The following is a 13,183-nucleotide window of genomic DNA, read 5'->3' as shown; positions in this document are numbered from 1 at the left end:
ATGCCTCTTCCCCTGTTCCTTCATCCTCCAGCTCTTGCAGTCATTTGCGTTTTAGAATAAACACTTGGAGAAAGCTACTGTTCTCCCATTTTCTGTTCATTTTCTTTTGGATTATGCATGTGGCTCCTTTCAACCTTGGCCTCAATCAACATGCTGAAAGGAATATGGGTAGCAAAGAGCTTTTGGAGGAATCTACATACCCCCCCCCCCATTGATCTATCCCTTTTATATTCTTAACATGCAATAACGGGTTAGAATTGTATGAAGCTTACTAGTAGAATTTAAGTATTCTTCCCCAATCATATTGGGGTTTGTAATCCATGCTAAAAGTTACAGCATTTGCAATTTATTCCAGGCTTGGTTGGTTAAAACGTACACCTTGAAACATTCAGAGGATTCTATCATTGGAGGTATTCACAACAAGAGCTGGGTGACATTTGTTGTGTTGATTTTGGTGGCTTGCTGAAGTGCTTCCATTTTGTATAAAATACTTCAGTGGTCATAGTGCCAGAGAAAGAGAATAGGAATGACACTATCACACAGCGGTGAGGGCACTCATGGTGGGGGGGAGACCAGGGGGGCCAGTCCCTGCTCCTCTGGATATTTAATTACTTATACAAAGTGGAACAGCTTCAACAGGACAGCTTGGAAGATATCCATCCTATAGCCTGTTCGGGGCACTCACCTGGGAACGGAGAAACCTGAGTTCCAGCCCTTGTTCTAGAGTGGGCATCTGAAGCTGACTGTCCCACATCTCAGGAGAAAGCCCTAGCCAGTGGGCTATTGAGTATTGAATCTAGCCCTTCAATTGCTTTGGTTTTATTTAAAATACCTGAAATGAAAAGTTTCATTCAACCAGGAATATAATTTTTCTGATATTTTTGATTAACAAAATATGCTGAAAAGGTTGGGTTTCAGTTCCACCCATAATGATTTTTTTTTTCGGTTTTTTGGAACTACCAGCAAACCAAAAAGTCACTTGTTCCCCCAGCTCTATTTACAACAGCATTAACCGCTAACACTGCTAAATAAATGTCGCCTTAGCAAAACGGAATTAGTCGCACAGAGATGGTACATACCTCTGCTGCTTCTGGGTGTATAAATCAGGATGTGGCTCTTTGTTGGCAGCCACATCCCATCTGTTATGGAAGCGGGGGAGGGGAAAGGTTAGGGTGTTTTAACATGCTCCCTTCAACCGACGCAGCTCGTCCGTGTGCTATGTGACATCTCACTACTCTGGCTCGTGTCATTCATTGTTGCAGCCATGGTCTTGCTGTTTGTGGTGTGGATGAAACGCAGGGAAAAGGAGAGGCATACGAAGCAACTTCTGATCGACCCTGAAGATGATGTGCGGGACAACATTCTGAAATACGATGAAGAGGGAGGTGGAGAGGAAGACCAGGTGAGGAGAGCTGAACACTCAGCCTGAGGTCGCCCAGAGTCATTTTTCTGCATCTTACAAACCTCAGAATCTTCATTCTGCTCCCAAGTGTGATATTTTAGATAAGCAGTGGCTGCCAGGCTCATCCTGGCCAGGGAGTAGCCACAAGATTTGCATTCGCTGTTACAGAGGTGTACTCGAAGTTACAGTTTATATTGGGGGTTTTTTCATTGATTTATATGCACAGGTTCAAGTTCTTTGCTCATTTATGCCTGTGCAACTCTGTTGGCGTCAGCAGTGTTGCATGAGCATATATAAGAAGCAACATGTTCCGTTGTATGTAGCTGGGACAATGCACCATGGATGGGACATTTCCAGGCATGTTGGACAGTGATGTGGGTCAGGTGCAGCATTTATCTACATAAGCCTATCTGCTGGGGGAAATTTGACAAACCAACATATTGACACTAACATATAAACAACATTTCTATTATTTCAATCATTAAAATTGTGTATTTTCCCATTTTCCATTTAGATGGCTGCATAAAATCAGATAGCAGCTACCACCCTCCCCTGGGTCCCATGGCCCCAGGGTTTGCTTGAGCCTTGGGCTTTTTCTGTATTTCCTTAATAGTCTCTAAAGTGCCTTTAATTTCTCTTAATTTCTGGCCTTAATTTGTAAGAAATGTCTAAATATGTTTGGGGATTTTCTTTTCCACTGCGAAGCTGATAATGGCAAAGCTTTGCTTCGTAGGTAAGCTGTGTGTGTGTGAGTGTGTATGGTGTGGTGTGTTCGTAGAATCATAGAAGATTAGGGTTGGAGGAGACCTCAGGAGGTCATCTAGTCCAACCCACTGCTCAAAGCAGGACCAACCCCAACTAAATCATCCCAGCCAGGGCTTTGTCAAGCCGGGCCTTAAAAACCTCTAAGGATGGAGATTCCACCACCTCCCTAGGTAACCCATTCCAGTGCTTCACCACCGTCCTAGTGAAATAGTTTTTTCCTAATATCCAACCTAGACCTCCCCCACTGCAACTTGACACCATTGCTCTTTGTTCGGTCATCTGCCACCACTTAGAACAGCCGAGCTCCATCCTTTTTGGAACCCCCCTTCAGGTAGTTGATGGCTGCTATCAAATCCCCCTTCACTCTTCTCTTCTGCAGATTAAATAAGCCCAGTTCCCTCAGCCTCTCCTCATAAGTCATGTGCCCCAGCCCACTAATAATTTTCGTTGCCCTCCACTGGACTCTCTCCAATTTGTCCACATCCTTTCTGTAGTGGGGGGCCCAAAACTGGACGCAATACTCCAGGTGTGGCCTCACCAGTGTCGAATAGAGGGGAATAATCACTTCTCTCAATCTGCTGGCAAAGCACCTACTAATGCAGCCCAATATGCCATTAGCCTTCTTGGCAACAAGGGCACACTGTTGATTCATATCCAGCTTCTCGTCCACTGTAATCCCCAGGTCCTTTTCTGCAGAACTGCCGCTTGGCCAGTCAGTCCCCAGCCTATAGCAGTGCATGGGATTCTTCCGTCCTAAGTGCACTTGTCCTTGTTAAACCTCAGGACCAACCCCTGAGGCACTCTGCTTGATACCGGCTGCCAACTAGACATCGAGCCATTGATCACTACCTGTTGAGCCCAACGATCTAGCCAGCTTTCTATCCACCTTATCATCCATTCATCCAATCCATACATCTTTAACTTCCTGGCAGAATGCTGTGGGAGACCGTATCAAAAGCTTTGCTAAAGTCAAGGTATATCACGTCCACCGCTTTCTCCATATCCACAGAGCCAGTTATCTCATCATAGAAGGCAATCAGGTTGGTCAGGCATGACTTGCCCTTGGTGAATCCATGTTGACTGTTCCTGATCACCTTCCTCTCCTCCAAGTGCTTTAAAATGGATTCCTTGGGGACCTGCTTCAAGATTTTTCTAGGGACTGAGGTGAGGCTGACTGGCCTGTAGTTCCCCAGATTCTCCTTCTTCCCATTTTTAAAGATGGGCACTATCTTTGCCTTTTTCCAATCATCCGGGACCTCCCCCAATCACCACGAGTTTTCAAAGATAACAGCCAATCACATCAGCCAACTCTCTCAGAACCCTCGGATGCCTTGCATCCAGCCCCATGGAATTGTGTATGTCCAGCTTTTCTAAATAGTCCTTAACCTGTTCCTTTCACCACTGAGGGCTGCTCACCTCCTCCCCTAACTGTGCTGCCCAGTGCAGTAGTCTGGGACCTGATCTTGTCTGTGAAGACCGAGGCAAAAAAAAGCATTGAGTACATTAGCTTTTTCCACATCCTCGGTCACTAGGTTGCCTCTCTCATTCAGTAAGGGTCCCACTCTTTCCCCAACCTTCTTCTTGTTGCTACATACCTGTAGAAACCCTTCTTCTTACCCTTCACATCGCTTGCTAGCTGCAACTCCAATTGTGCTTTGGCCTTCCCGATTACACCCCTGCATGCTCGAGCAATATTCTTATACTCCTCCCTAGTCATCTGTCCAAGTTTCCACTTCTTGTAAGCTTCCTTTTTGTTTTTAAGCTCACCAAAGATTTCTCTGTTAAGTCAAGCTGGTCACCTGCTATATTTGTACATAGGGATGGTTTGTTCCTGCACCCTCAATAAGCTTCTTTAAAATACAGCCAGCTTTCCTGGACTCCTTTCCCCCTCATATTAGCCTCCCAGGGGATCCTGCCCATCAGTTCCCTGAGGGAGTCAAAGTCTGCTTTTCTGAAGTCCAGCAGAGTCCGTATTCTGGTGCTCTCCTTTCTTCCTTTTGTCAGGATCCTGAACTCAACCATCTCATGGTCACTGCTGCCCAGGTTGCCACCCACTTCTACTTCCCCTACCAATTCTTCCCTGTTTGTGAGCAGCAGGTCAAGAGGAGCACGGCCCCTAGTTGGTTCCTTCAGCACTTGCACCAGGAAGTTGTCCCCAACACTCTCCAAAAACTTCCTAGATTGTCTGTGCACTGCTGTCTTGCTCTCCCAGCAGATGTCCGGGTGATTGAAGTCCCCCATGAGAACCAGGGACTGTGATCTGGAAACTTCTGTTAGTTGTCCGAAGAAAGCCTCGTCTACCTCATCCTCCTGGTCTGGTGGTGTATAGCAGACGCCCACCACGACATCACCCTTGTTGCTTTCGCCTCTAAACTTAACCCAAAGACATTCAACAGGCTTTTCTCCAGTTTCATACTGGAGCTCTGAGCAATCATACTGCTCCCTTACATACAGTGCAACTCCTCCACCTTTTCTGTTGTGTTGTGTTGTATTGTATTGTGTAGAAGGGGGAGAGTTACAGATAAAAAGAAAATATTGATATATACTGTGTGTGGAATTTTCAATTTGTGTGTGTATAATATGATCATAGTACATAGATCATGGATATATAATGTACAGCTGTAAATTGCTTATGCATTTGTTCCGGCCTATCTCAGATTATTTTAGGGACTTTTAGAAATGTATTCATTTTCTTCTCTCCGACCCCTGGACAGTTGCACTCACATCTAAGGGTATGTCTACACTACAGGATTAATCCGAATTTAGATAATTCGAATTTGGGAAACAGGTTGTATAAATTCGATTGTGCGCGGCCACACTAAGCACCTTAATTCAGTTTTTAACCACATTAATTCGGTGGTGTGCGGCCACACTACCCCATTAACTTAAACACAGTAATTCGGTGGTGTGCGGCCACACTAACCCTAATTCGAATTAACAAAATCGATTTAGGCTCTACTCCGTTCGTCGAGGTGGAGTACAGAAATCGATTTAAAGGGCCCTTTAATTCGAATTAACTGGCTCTGTAGTGTGGACGGGTGAAGGGTTAATTCGGATTAACGCTGCTAAATCCGAATTAATCCCGTAGTGTAGACCAGGCCTATGGTCCCTGGCTTTTCAGGTGGAGATATACAAAAAATAGTCCCATTAAAAACACTCTAAACCATTTCTAAAATAGATCTTCTCTAAAATCTGTTGTTCATATAGAATACATAAAGCTGTGAGGTGGTATAAATGATTTATCAGCATTTGTTTGTTGTGGGCTGCATAACTTCATAGATACAGATGCGCAATGTCAAATTAACTGTTGGTGTGAATGGATTAAACTTTAATAGAGTCAATGGAACTGAGCTTATTTATTCCAGAAGTGAATATGGCCAGGGACTGTAATACAAAGGGCAAACAGAACTGCCCTAGAATCTCATTTTCCTTTAGGTATATCATTATTCTGGCATCACTTTTATCATAAAAGGAATTTTTATGGTTTCTATTATGGTAGTGCTTAAGATCCCCAGTCACGGACCAGGACCACATTGTGCTAGGTACTGTAAAAACTCAGAATAAAAAGACAATCCTTGCCCCAAAGAATTTCCAATCTAAGTATAAGAGACAATACGTAGGTACAGATACACAGGGGAATACAAGGAAACAATAAAACAGTATTAGCATCAGTGCTGCACTAATGTCAAAACACTGGACTTATGAACTCAATCAGACCCATTTAACAGAATCCAGAGTCAACTCCAATAGTCTGCTCTCCCTACATTTACAGAAGCCCTCTGACATCCATGGGAAAGAAGCTTCTCACAGTCAAGCTCTTATTCAGCACAAAAATCCTCATAATTAGCATTTCTCTCACTTTCTTCTTTCTTGTTTTTAATATCACGAAGAAATTATTTATAAATACTGCTCCTGTAGATTTAAGCATCCCACATCCAAGGGCAGTTCTCTGTAGTAGGAACAGGTTAACCAACAGAACAAAGTAATAAATATTCAAACCAGCTGAAAAATCTGGTTTCAAGCAACTGTAATGTGGTTTTAGGAAGAATTCTTTAAAAATAGCAGCAAAGAAAGTGTAGCAAAACACCATTACAGTTATGAATTTGAAATATTACCTAGTGCTTGTTACATCTTAGTCTCATTTTTACCGTAATAGATCTATAGGAAAAGAACCTATTCATTACAAAAGATCTATATCCATACATGCTATTCAAGTTTGTTTTTAATCTTTTAAAATACAGAAACATTATTGCAATAATATAGCTACCAATATTGATTTTCTTACAGTAAATTACGTATTTGATCAAAATGTTGCACATATATCCACAGCCACACATGTGCAATAAATCCAAGTTATCACAAAGATATAGGGTATTGAAGTGAAATACGCACAGTGTTTCAAATATATTTGATTTAACTTAGGTGTTAAATTTGTTTTAAATGGGGTTAGTCTCATGGAGCACACATGGGTCAGTTTCATGAGTTATTTATTGATTAGATTAACACAACTAGAGATGCCATATAGATGGTGGTGAAATTTTGCTATTGACTTCAGTTGAAACAGGATTGGGTCCATCAAGTTATTTATATGCCAGTGTAATGTAGACCTTCTTGAAAATCTCAACAAAAAGCTCTAGGTTTCACTCTGTGCATCTCCATTTGTTACAGGATTATGATTTAAGCCAACTTCAACAGCCGGAGACTATGGATCATGTACTGAACAAGGCACCTGGAGTCAGACGAGTGGATGAGAGACCCATCGGTGCTGAACCTCAGTATCCTATAAGACCAGTAATCCCCCATCCTGGGGACATTGGTGACTTTATTAATGAGGTATGTTCTTTTAGGCTTTCTCTCTCACTTCTCAAGGCTTGTTCAGTCAGCTAATGCCACTGATACAAAATGCTTGGAGTAAAATTTACCAACACATTTTCAGTTCTCGCCATGGGCCAAAATTCTGCTCCCATTACTCAGTCAAGTAATCAAACAGAAGTCAATGGACGTGATGGAAACAGGACTTGGCCTCGCAAAGGCTTTAAAGCCCAAATGAGCCAAAATGCAACAATGAAGCCCAAGGTTTATTTTCTACTTTCACCCAGAATGCAATACTGAGCATGTAGCTTTTCATCTTCAAAGAACTGTGCCCTAATCCTGCTCCCATTTCAGTGCCTAGGACTTTCACAATTGCCTGAAATGAAAGCAGCATCTGGTTCTGACCAAGAGAGGGTTTTTTACAGATGGAGAAGCTGTGGCAGAGGGATTAAATGACTTATTCACAGCCACAAAAGCTATCAGGAGCTCCTGCCTCTCAGACCCCTATCAGTTTACATGCCTCCATCTCCAACAAGCTCTGTTTGGCACCAAAACCCTTTCATAAAAGAGAAATCCTTCTCATAACTGAACAGAGCACATTCGATTATTGCAACTTTACTGCACTTTTAATTCTTTTTAAATGTTTATCCAATAATTTTTTTAATGAATGATTGTGCGTTTGCAAACCAATCAATGTGTTATTTCCTCTGAGACAAAACACGATTCATTTCATGTGTCAGAAATATGAATGTGGCAGCAATTTAATTCTATCATATACCAATTTCTGCTGGGTTTTTTCTTATTCTTCTCATTAAATTCTTTCTCCCCTTCTTTTCATTGATGTTTACGCACCTCTGTGTGCAGACACACTTCCACTATTATTCAGTCCAGTAAAACTAATTCCACCCACTCATACCTTGACTGCAGTTTCTGGAAATGATTAATAAAGAGGAACTTTTGCTGTAGATCAGGTACTTTCCATTATGTTATTTTTCCCTTATACTGGACCGGAATTAAATCTGTATCCATATCCCAGGACCTCTTCCCTAGTCTAGCCCAGCCTGTCAGCAACTGCAGCCATATAAAAGGGTCTGTGCAGAGTGAACCAGAAAAGAGACCTTTCTAAAATGTGCCAGAGACTCACCTTGTACAGGTGAAGCACAAAATCTCATCCTAAGTGTTTTGCTGGATCAAGGCCACCACCCCCATTGAAATCTGTCTGTCTAGGTACTTACAGTCCCCATTATCACAGTCCCTGAAGAGTTCTCTTAAGTTTAACAGTGTGGTATATTGAAGTGTTAGAATTGCAAAGTATCACTTTAAGAATTGTGGGGAAGTGGTGTTCCTGGTCCTGCTTGCAGACTAGAGGGGCTCTGTAGTGGTGTGTGTGATCTGAGAGCAGCACTCAGTTCTGCAGACAGACAGCCTAGAGTAAGGTGGGGTGAGTTGTGTCTCTCAGCTTTTAGGGAGCAGCCTGCTTTGTCTCTCTCTGGTTTTGGGTTCTTGTGTGTTATCATTCTGAATTCTAAGAAATAAAGTAGGGTTACATTACAATCTTCCAGGAAGCATATTTATATTTTTATCTAACTTCTCTCTGTATACACCCTGAATGTAACAAACAGCATCTATTACTACAGTTTCTTTGTAATCCCAGGGCTTGAGAGCAGCAGATAATGACCCTACAGCCCCACCGTATGATTCCTTGCTGGTCTTCGACTACGAGGGGAGTGGATCTACTGCAGGCTCTGTCAGCTCCCTCAACTCCTCAAGCTCCGGTGATCAGGATTACGACTACCTTAATGACTGGGGGCCTAGGTTCAAGAAACTGGCGGACATGTATGGGGGAGGCGAGGAAGATTAAACTGACCTCATGTTCTTATTTAAAAAAAAAGGAAAAAAAACATTTTAAAAAAAGACGAAAACAGGAAAAAAAAGAGACAATGAAGAAGCAAGAACTGTACAGAAGTGGCAGCTTTTTTAATTAATATCCCCTGCTGACTGTATTATTTTTAGTGGTGATTTAGGAGGTTTTTCTTTTTGTTTTTTTAATGGGTTTGGTTGGGTTTTTTTAGAACATTGAGCTGTCTAGCATGAACACTTGTCTCTGCTGCATTATTTTTTTTTAATGTCAGCCGGGATATCACTCATTTATCCGCTTTATGACTAAAGAGAGTGAAAGGCACTCTGTCTTAACTTGAATTTCTTAGAACAGAAGCACTGTTTTTAAAATATATATATATATATATTTGAAAGTGCCTTTTGGTACATGTATCAGATTCCCTTCAATCTCAGGAGTGATCAAAACAAACATACAAAAACAAATGTTTCAACCATCTTGAGCAGCACTCTCTATGACCCTAAGCCAGTTCTAGCTGGGAAGGAGTTAACAAAAGGAACTGTGGAGATTGTTTCTTTTTTGCCTTTTTTTTTTGTTAAGTGGGTGACTCGTTTTGGGGTGGGGGAAAAAAACCTTAACAGCCATCTTTAAGCCTAAGCAGGTGGTGAATTAGTCATATTGTTGTATATAATTCAGTTTTATCAGATGCAAAATATTGACTGGGGTTTCTCCTGTAACCTGGTCACACTTGATGTAGCTGCATAGAACTATAGCATTGATAAGCCTTTGGTTATTGCAACAAAAAATCTCAAACAGACCTTGCATAAACCCTACAGTAAATCATGAAATGACCAAAGGCCATTTGTTTGTTTTTTTGCTATCGATGTGTTTTTGGCTCCCCCAACCTTTTGAGTGTAAATAGAAGCTGGGTTACATGTTGCTGTCATGCATCCATAATGATGCTTGTTAGTATGAAAATCAATGCTGTATTCCTAGCTTAACCATACACAGGGACAGAGCATAATCAGTAACCTCAAGACTAGGGCAGTGTTAATAACACGGACCGTTTATCAGTACATTACCATGACATTAGAATAAAGTAGGTCTAGTACAATATTAATGCCTTTGAGCATCCGTAGCCAAAGCTCAACAGCATCATGTAACCCAACTAATGTGTGTCCTTTATATTTGATGGGTAGGCACTTCTATCTATATTAAATGTCTTTTGGAGAAGAAAAGCAACAAGGACCTAGTAAGTATTTTGTGGTAAACATGCTCAAACGTTGCCAATTAAGCAAGAGGTTTTGCAGCATCCAGACACAACGTCAGTATTATAAATGGTAGCATACTACCTAGTTTATATGTAGGGTCAGTTTAACCAATAACAAATAGTTATTAGCTTTTTTATTATTATTATTACATTTTTCCTTTACTGATTTGGACTAGTGGCTTTATGTCTAATGTTTGTAAAATGATTTAGACTGCATGGATGTGTAATATAAACCACATTTAATGGATTATGAGCCACTTAATTCATGTGCTATGAAATCTTGGATTACCTATGTTTTATATTCTGCAGACAATTTTGCAGTGGGTTCACTAAAAAATTGTAGAAGTGCTTAGATATATTTTCATTTAAATCCAAGAATGTGCACAGTATCAGAAGGTGATTATCCAGGGGATGATCATGCTTTTTTGATATGTAGATTGAATGCTGAGCGTTAAACAGGGGGGAAGCGGGAGAGAAAGTGTGTGCGTGATAATGAATAGACATTGTTTAAGAGGGAATACTAGGCTGCAGGATTGTGTCTATAGATTTTTAAAATGCTCCTAGTGCATTTTATATTTCATTGTATCATATTTTCTATAAAATGCAATTTCTGTAAATTAATGAGCATTTGAAATGTGTCTTGTCTGAAATGGAATGTGGTAAAAGTATGCTTGAGAGGACTCAATCTCTATCTTTTATATTATTAATTACCAAGTATGCCGGGGGGGAGGGGGTTTGGTTGGCTTATCCTTTCACTATCCAGGAAAAAAACAAAAAGCGTACATACAGGTTTCTTGAGGAGAGAAAATTGCGGCAGGTAATACCTGAGGAAACAGTGAGGAGTCCAGTGGTAACACATCACTGTTGTTCAAAAGGTGCTGGTTATCAGCAGATGCCTCATCTGGGATGAAGTGCAGTGCATGACAAATTCAGTATCTGATGCCTTTCAAAAATATTTACCCCATAATTGGGAACTCAGCCTTCTTCATCTTGCCACTTGCAGATTCTGAAAACCTTTGTTCACTAGCACCACACACCTCACCCCTCCAGCCCAATGTAACACACTAGCAAACTTTTCTATACAGCATCTGGCAAGTCAAGCAGTTTGTACCTGCTCTGATACATGGGGAAATAATGGCACTTGTACAGCAGCCCGTTTTGAATTGCAGTCTCCTTGCAGAGATTTGGCCTATGGTCTTTATCCATGTACTGTCTTGATCCTCTTTCTTTCCAGAAAAACGTTTGACTTGAATAGATTATAACCAGGATGGATGATGCACCTGCATGGAAACTGCCCAATCGCAACAAAATGAATGAATAAAAAACATGCACTTACTGTTTCTCAATGATTAGTACATGTCAGTTGTTTGAAACCATTATTGTAACCTCCTTTTCATCAGAGAAGGAAGAAACAAAAGGGGAGGAGGGAGTTATCCAGTTTATAGACACGAGATGCAAGCAGTGCCCCGTTCTGTCTAGCTAGCATGTTTCTTTCCCTCTATGCAGACAGCCAGTCCCTGGAAAGCTTTACTCTAAGTGAATAGCCGCTAACCAGGAGTCAAACCTGATGGTCCCCAGTTCTAAGTTATGCTATGCAAACCACTTGGTGCCAGTTGGCTAATGCAAATAGTCTAAACATCTGTTCTGGAAGGATTGGTGTTACCTCTTGTGTCTCTGGTGGTGGTGGATTTTCCAAAATAAAAACAGTGTGGTAGTAGTATAGGTAAAAGTGCTGAACTGCGATAACAAGAAGCTGAGGTTAGGGAGACTGTACAGCGTAACTATGTACAAGTTAATTTGATTATCCCAATAAGTGGACTTACAATAGAGATGAACAAGACATTTATCCACCCACAGTAAAAAGGACATTGCTAGGGTTAAGCATATCACACCATTTAGTGATTACCAATCCGAAGACTAACAGAAATTTTTCAGTGGTTTAAAATAAAATAAAGTAATCTGTTTCCATTGGAAATTTTAAAAATAAACAAACATTTCCCTGCAGCATTTGCCCCTACAAATATTACAGCCCATGTTAGTGCATATGAGCCCATTCATGAAACAAATTAATCTGTTGTCTTCTGACCAAATTTGACTTACACTTTCCCCATAAGACCCCAATGACGTCCATGGGGGTAACTGTAGAAAGAATCTGACCCATTGTCCAAGCTGCGGGATATGCAGAGAAGGGAAGCAAGCAGCATAAATAGCAAAAATAAATTCACTTTTTACAGTTTTTCACCTTTATTATGTTAGTTGGGGCTTGTAAGATAGGCAAGGAAATTTGCTTACATTTAAGCTGACAGTGTCCCTTTAAAAAGATATTTGTATCAAAGACACCTGATTGGGAATTTTTTGACAAACTTTTTCTTTTGCCAAAAAATTCTGTTTTGTCAAAACCAAAATTGTTCACAAGACAGGCTTGGCTTCAACAAATCTTCTGATGTGAAAAGTTTTGGGGGCAAAAAGTCCCAATTTTTGAACTGGAAATTTTCACAAAAAAAATTGAGTCAAAAACAACTTTTTGTTTCAAAATCTTTGTTCAATTTAACTTTTTTTAAAAAAAGAGGAAAATGTCAAAATAAAATATTTCTATTGACTTGAAACACACACACACACACACACACACACCCTCCAAAAAATGTCAGATTTTTGGTTCTTGCAACTGTGAGTTTTGATTTTCATTCTGATTCAGGACAAGAAAAAATGTGGCTATGTGAACATTTCCCAGGGATGGGAAAAACCATTTCCCACCCAGCCTAGTACCAAACCATTCCTCTGAACCTTATGATGATGGTCAATGATGGGACATACCATTTTTGTTTAGAGGCAGGATGTTAGAGGCACAGGTTACCAGCTATCAAGACTCACTTGTAAGTTGTTGGGTTTTTTAACAGCTAATATATTGGGGACAAGAAAGTTTATTCTCTGAAAAATCTACATAATAGTAGTAGACATAACAAGCTAATTAATGAAAGACGTGGAGTCCAGACATACGAGAATGGGCTCCTTCATCCTCCACTTCCCATGTGACATGGGAGATGATTGAAAGAGCACTGGCTTCAGGAAGAATGGAGCATTACCCCCTCCTGGTATC

At 40.8% G+C, this 13,183-nt stretch overlaps 1 protein-coding gene across 2 annotated transcripts in view; it reads left to right on the top strand.

Moving 5' to 3' along the window:
* CDH4 (cadherin 4) overlaps window positions 1-10,749 on the top strand; it is a 643,793-nt gene extending 633,044 nt beyond the window's left edge. For both annotated transcript variants that reach the window (XM_026652873.1, XM_026652874.1), the window contains 3 exons: window positions 1,263-1,402; window positions 6,836-7,000; window positions 8,634-10,749. In XM_026652873.1, coding sequence (XP_026508658.1) covers window positions 1,263-1,402; window positions 6,836-7,000; window positions 8,634-8,840 — 512 coding nt within the window. In that variant the 3' untranslated portion in view covers window positions 8,841-10,749. The remainder of the gene's footprint in view (window positions 1-1,262; window positions 1,403-6,835; window positions 7,001-8,633) is intronic.
* The last annotated feature ends 2,434 nt before the right edge of the window (window positions 10,750-13,183 follow it).

The sequence above is a fragment of the Terrapene carolina genome, unplaced genomic scaffold (genome assembly GCF_002925995.2).
Source record: "Terrapene carolina triunguis isolate 2854851 unplaced genomic scaffold, T_m_triunguis-2.0 Scaffold130, whole genome shotgun sequence".
In the NCBI taxonomy this organism is placed as follows: Eukaryota; Metazoa; Chordata; order Testudines; family Emydidae; genus Terrapene; species Terrapene triunguis.
Note: the sequence above shows the minus strand (reverse complement) of the source record. Positions and strands in the feature narration are given on the sequence as shown.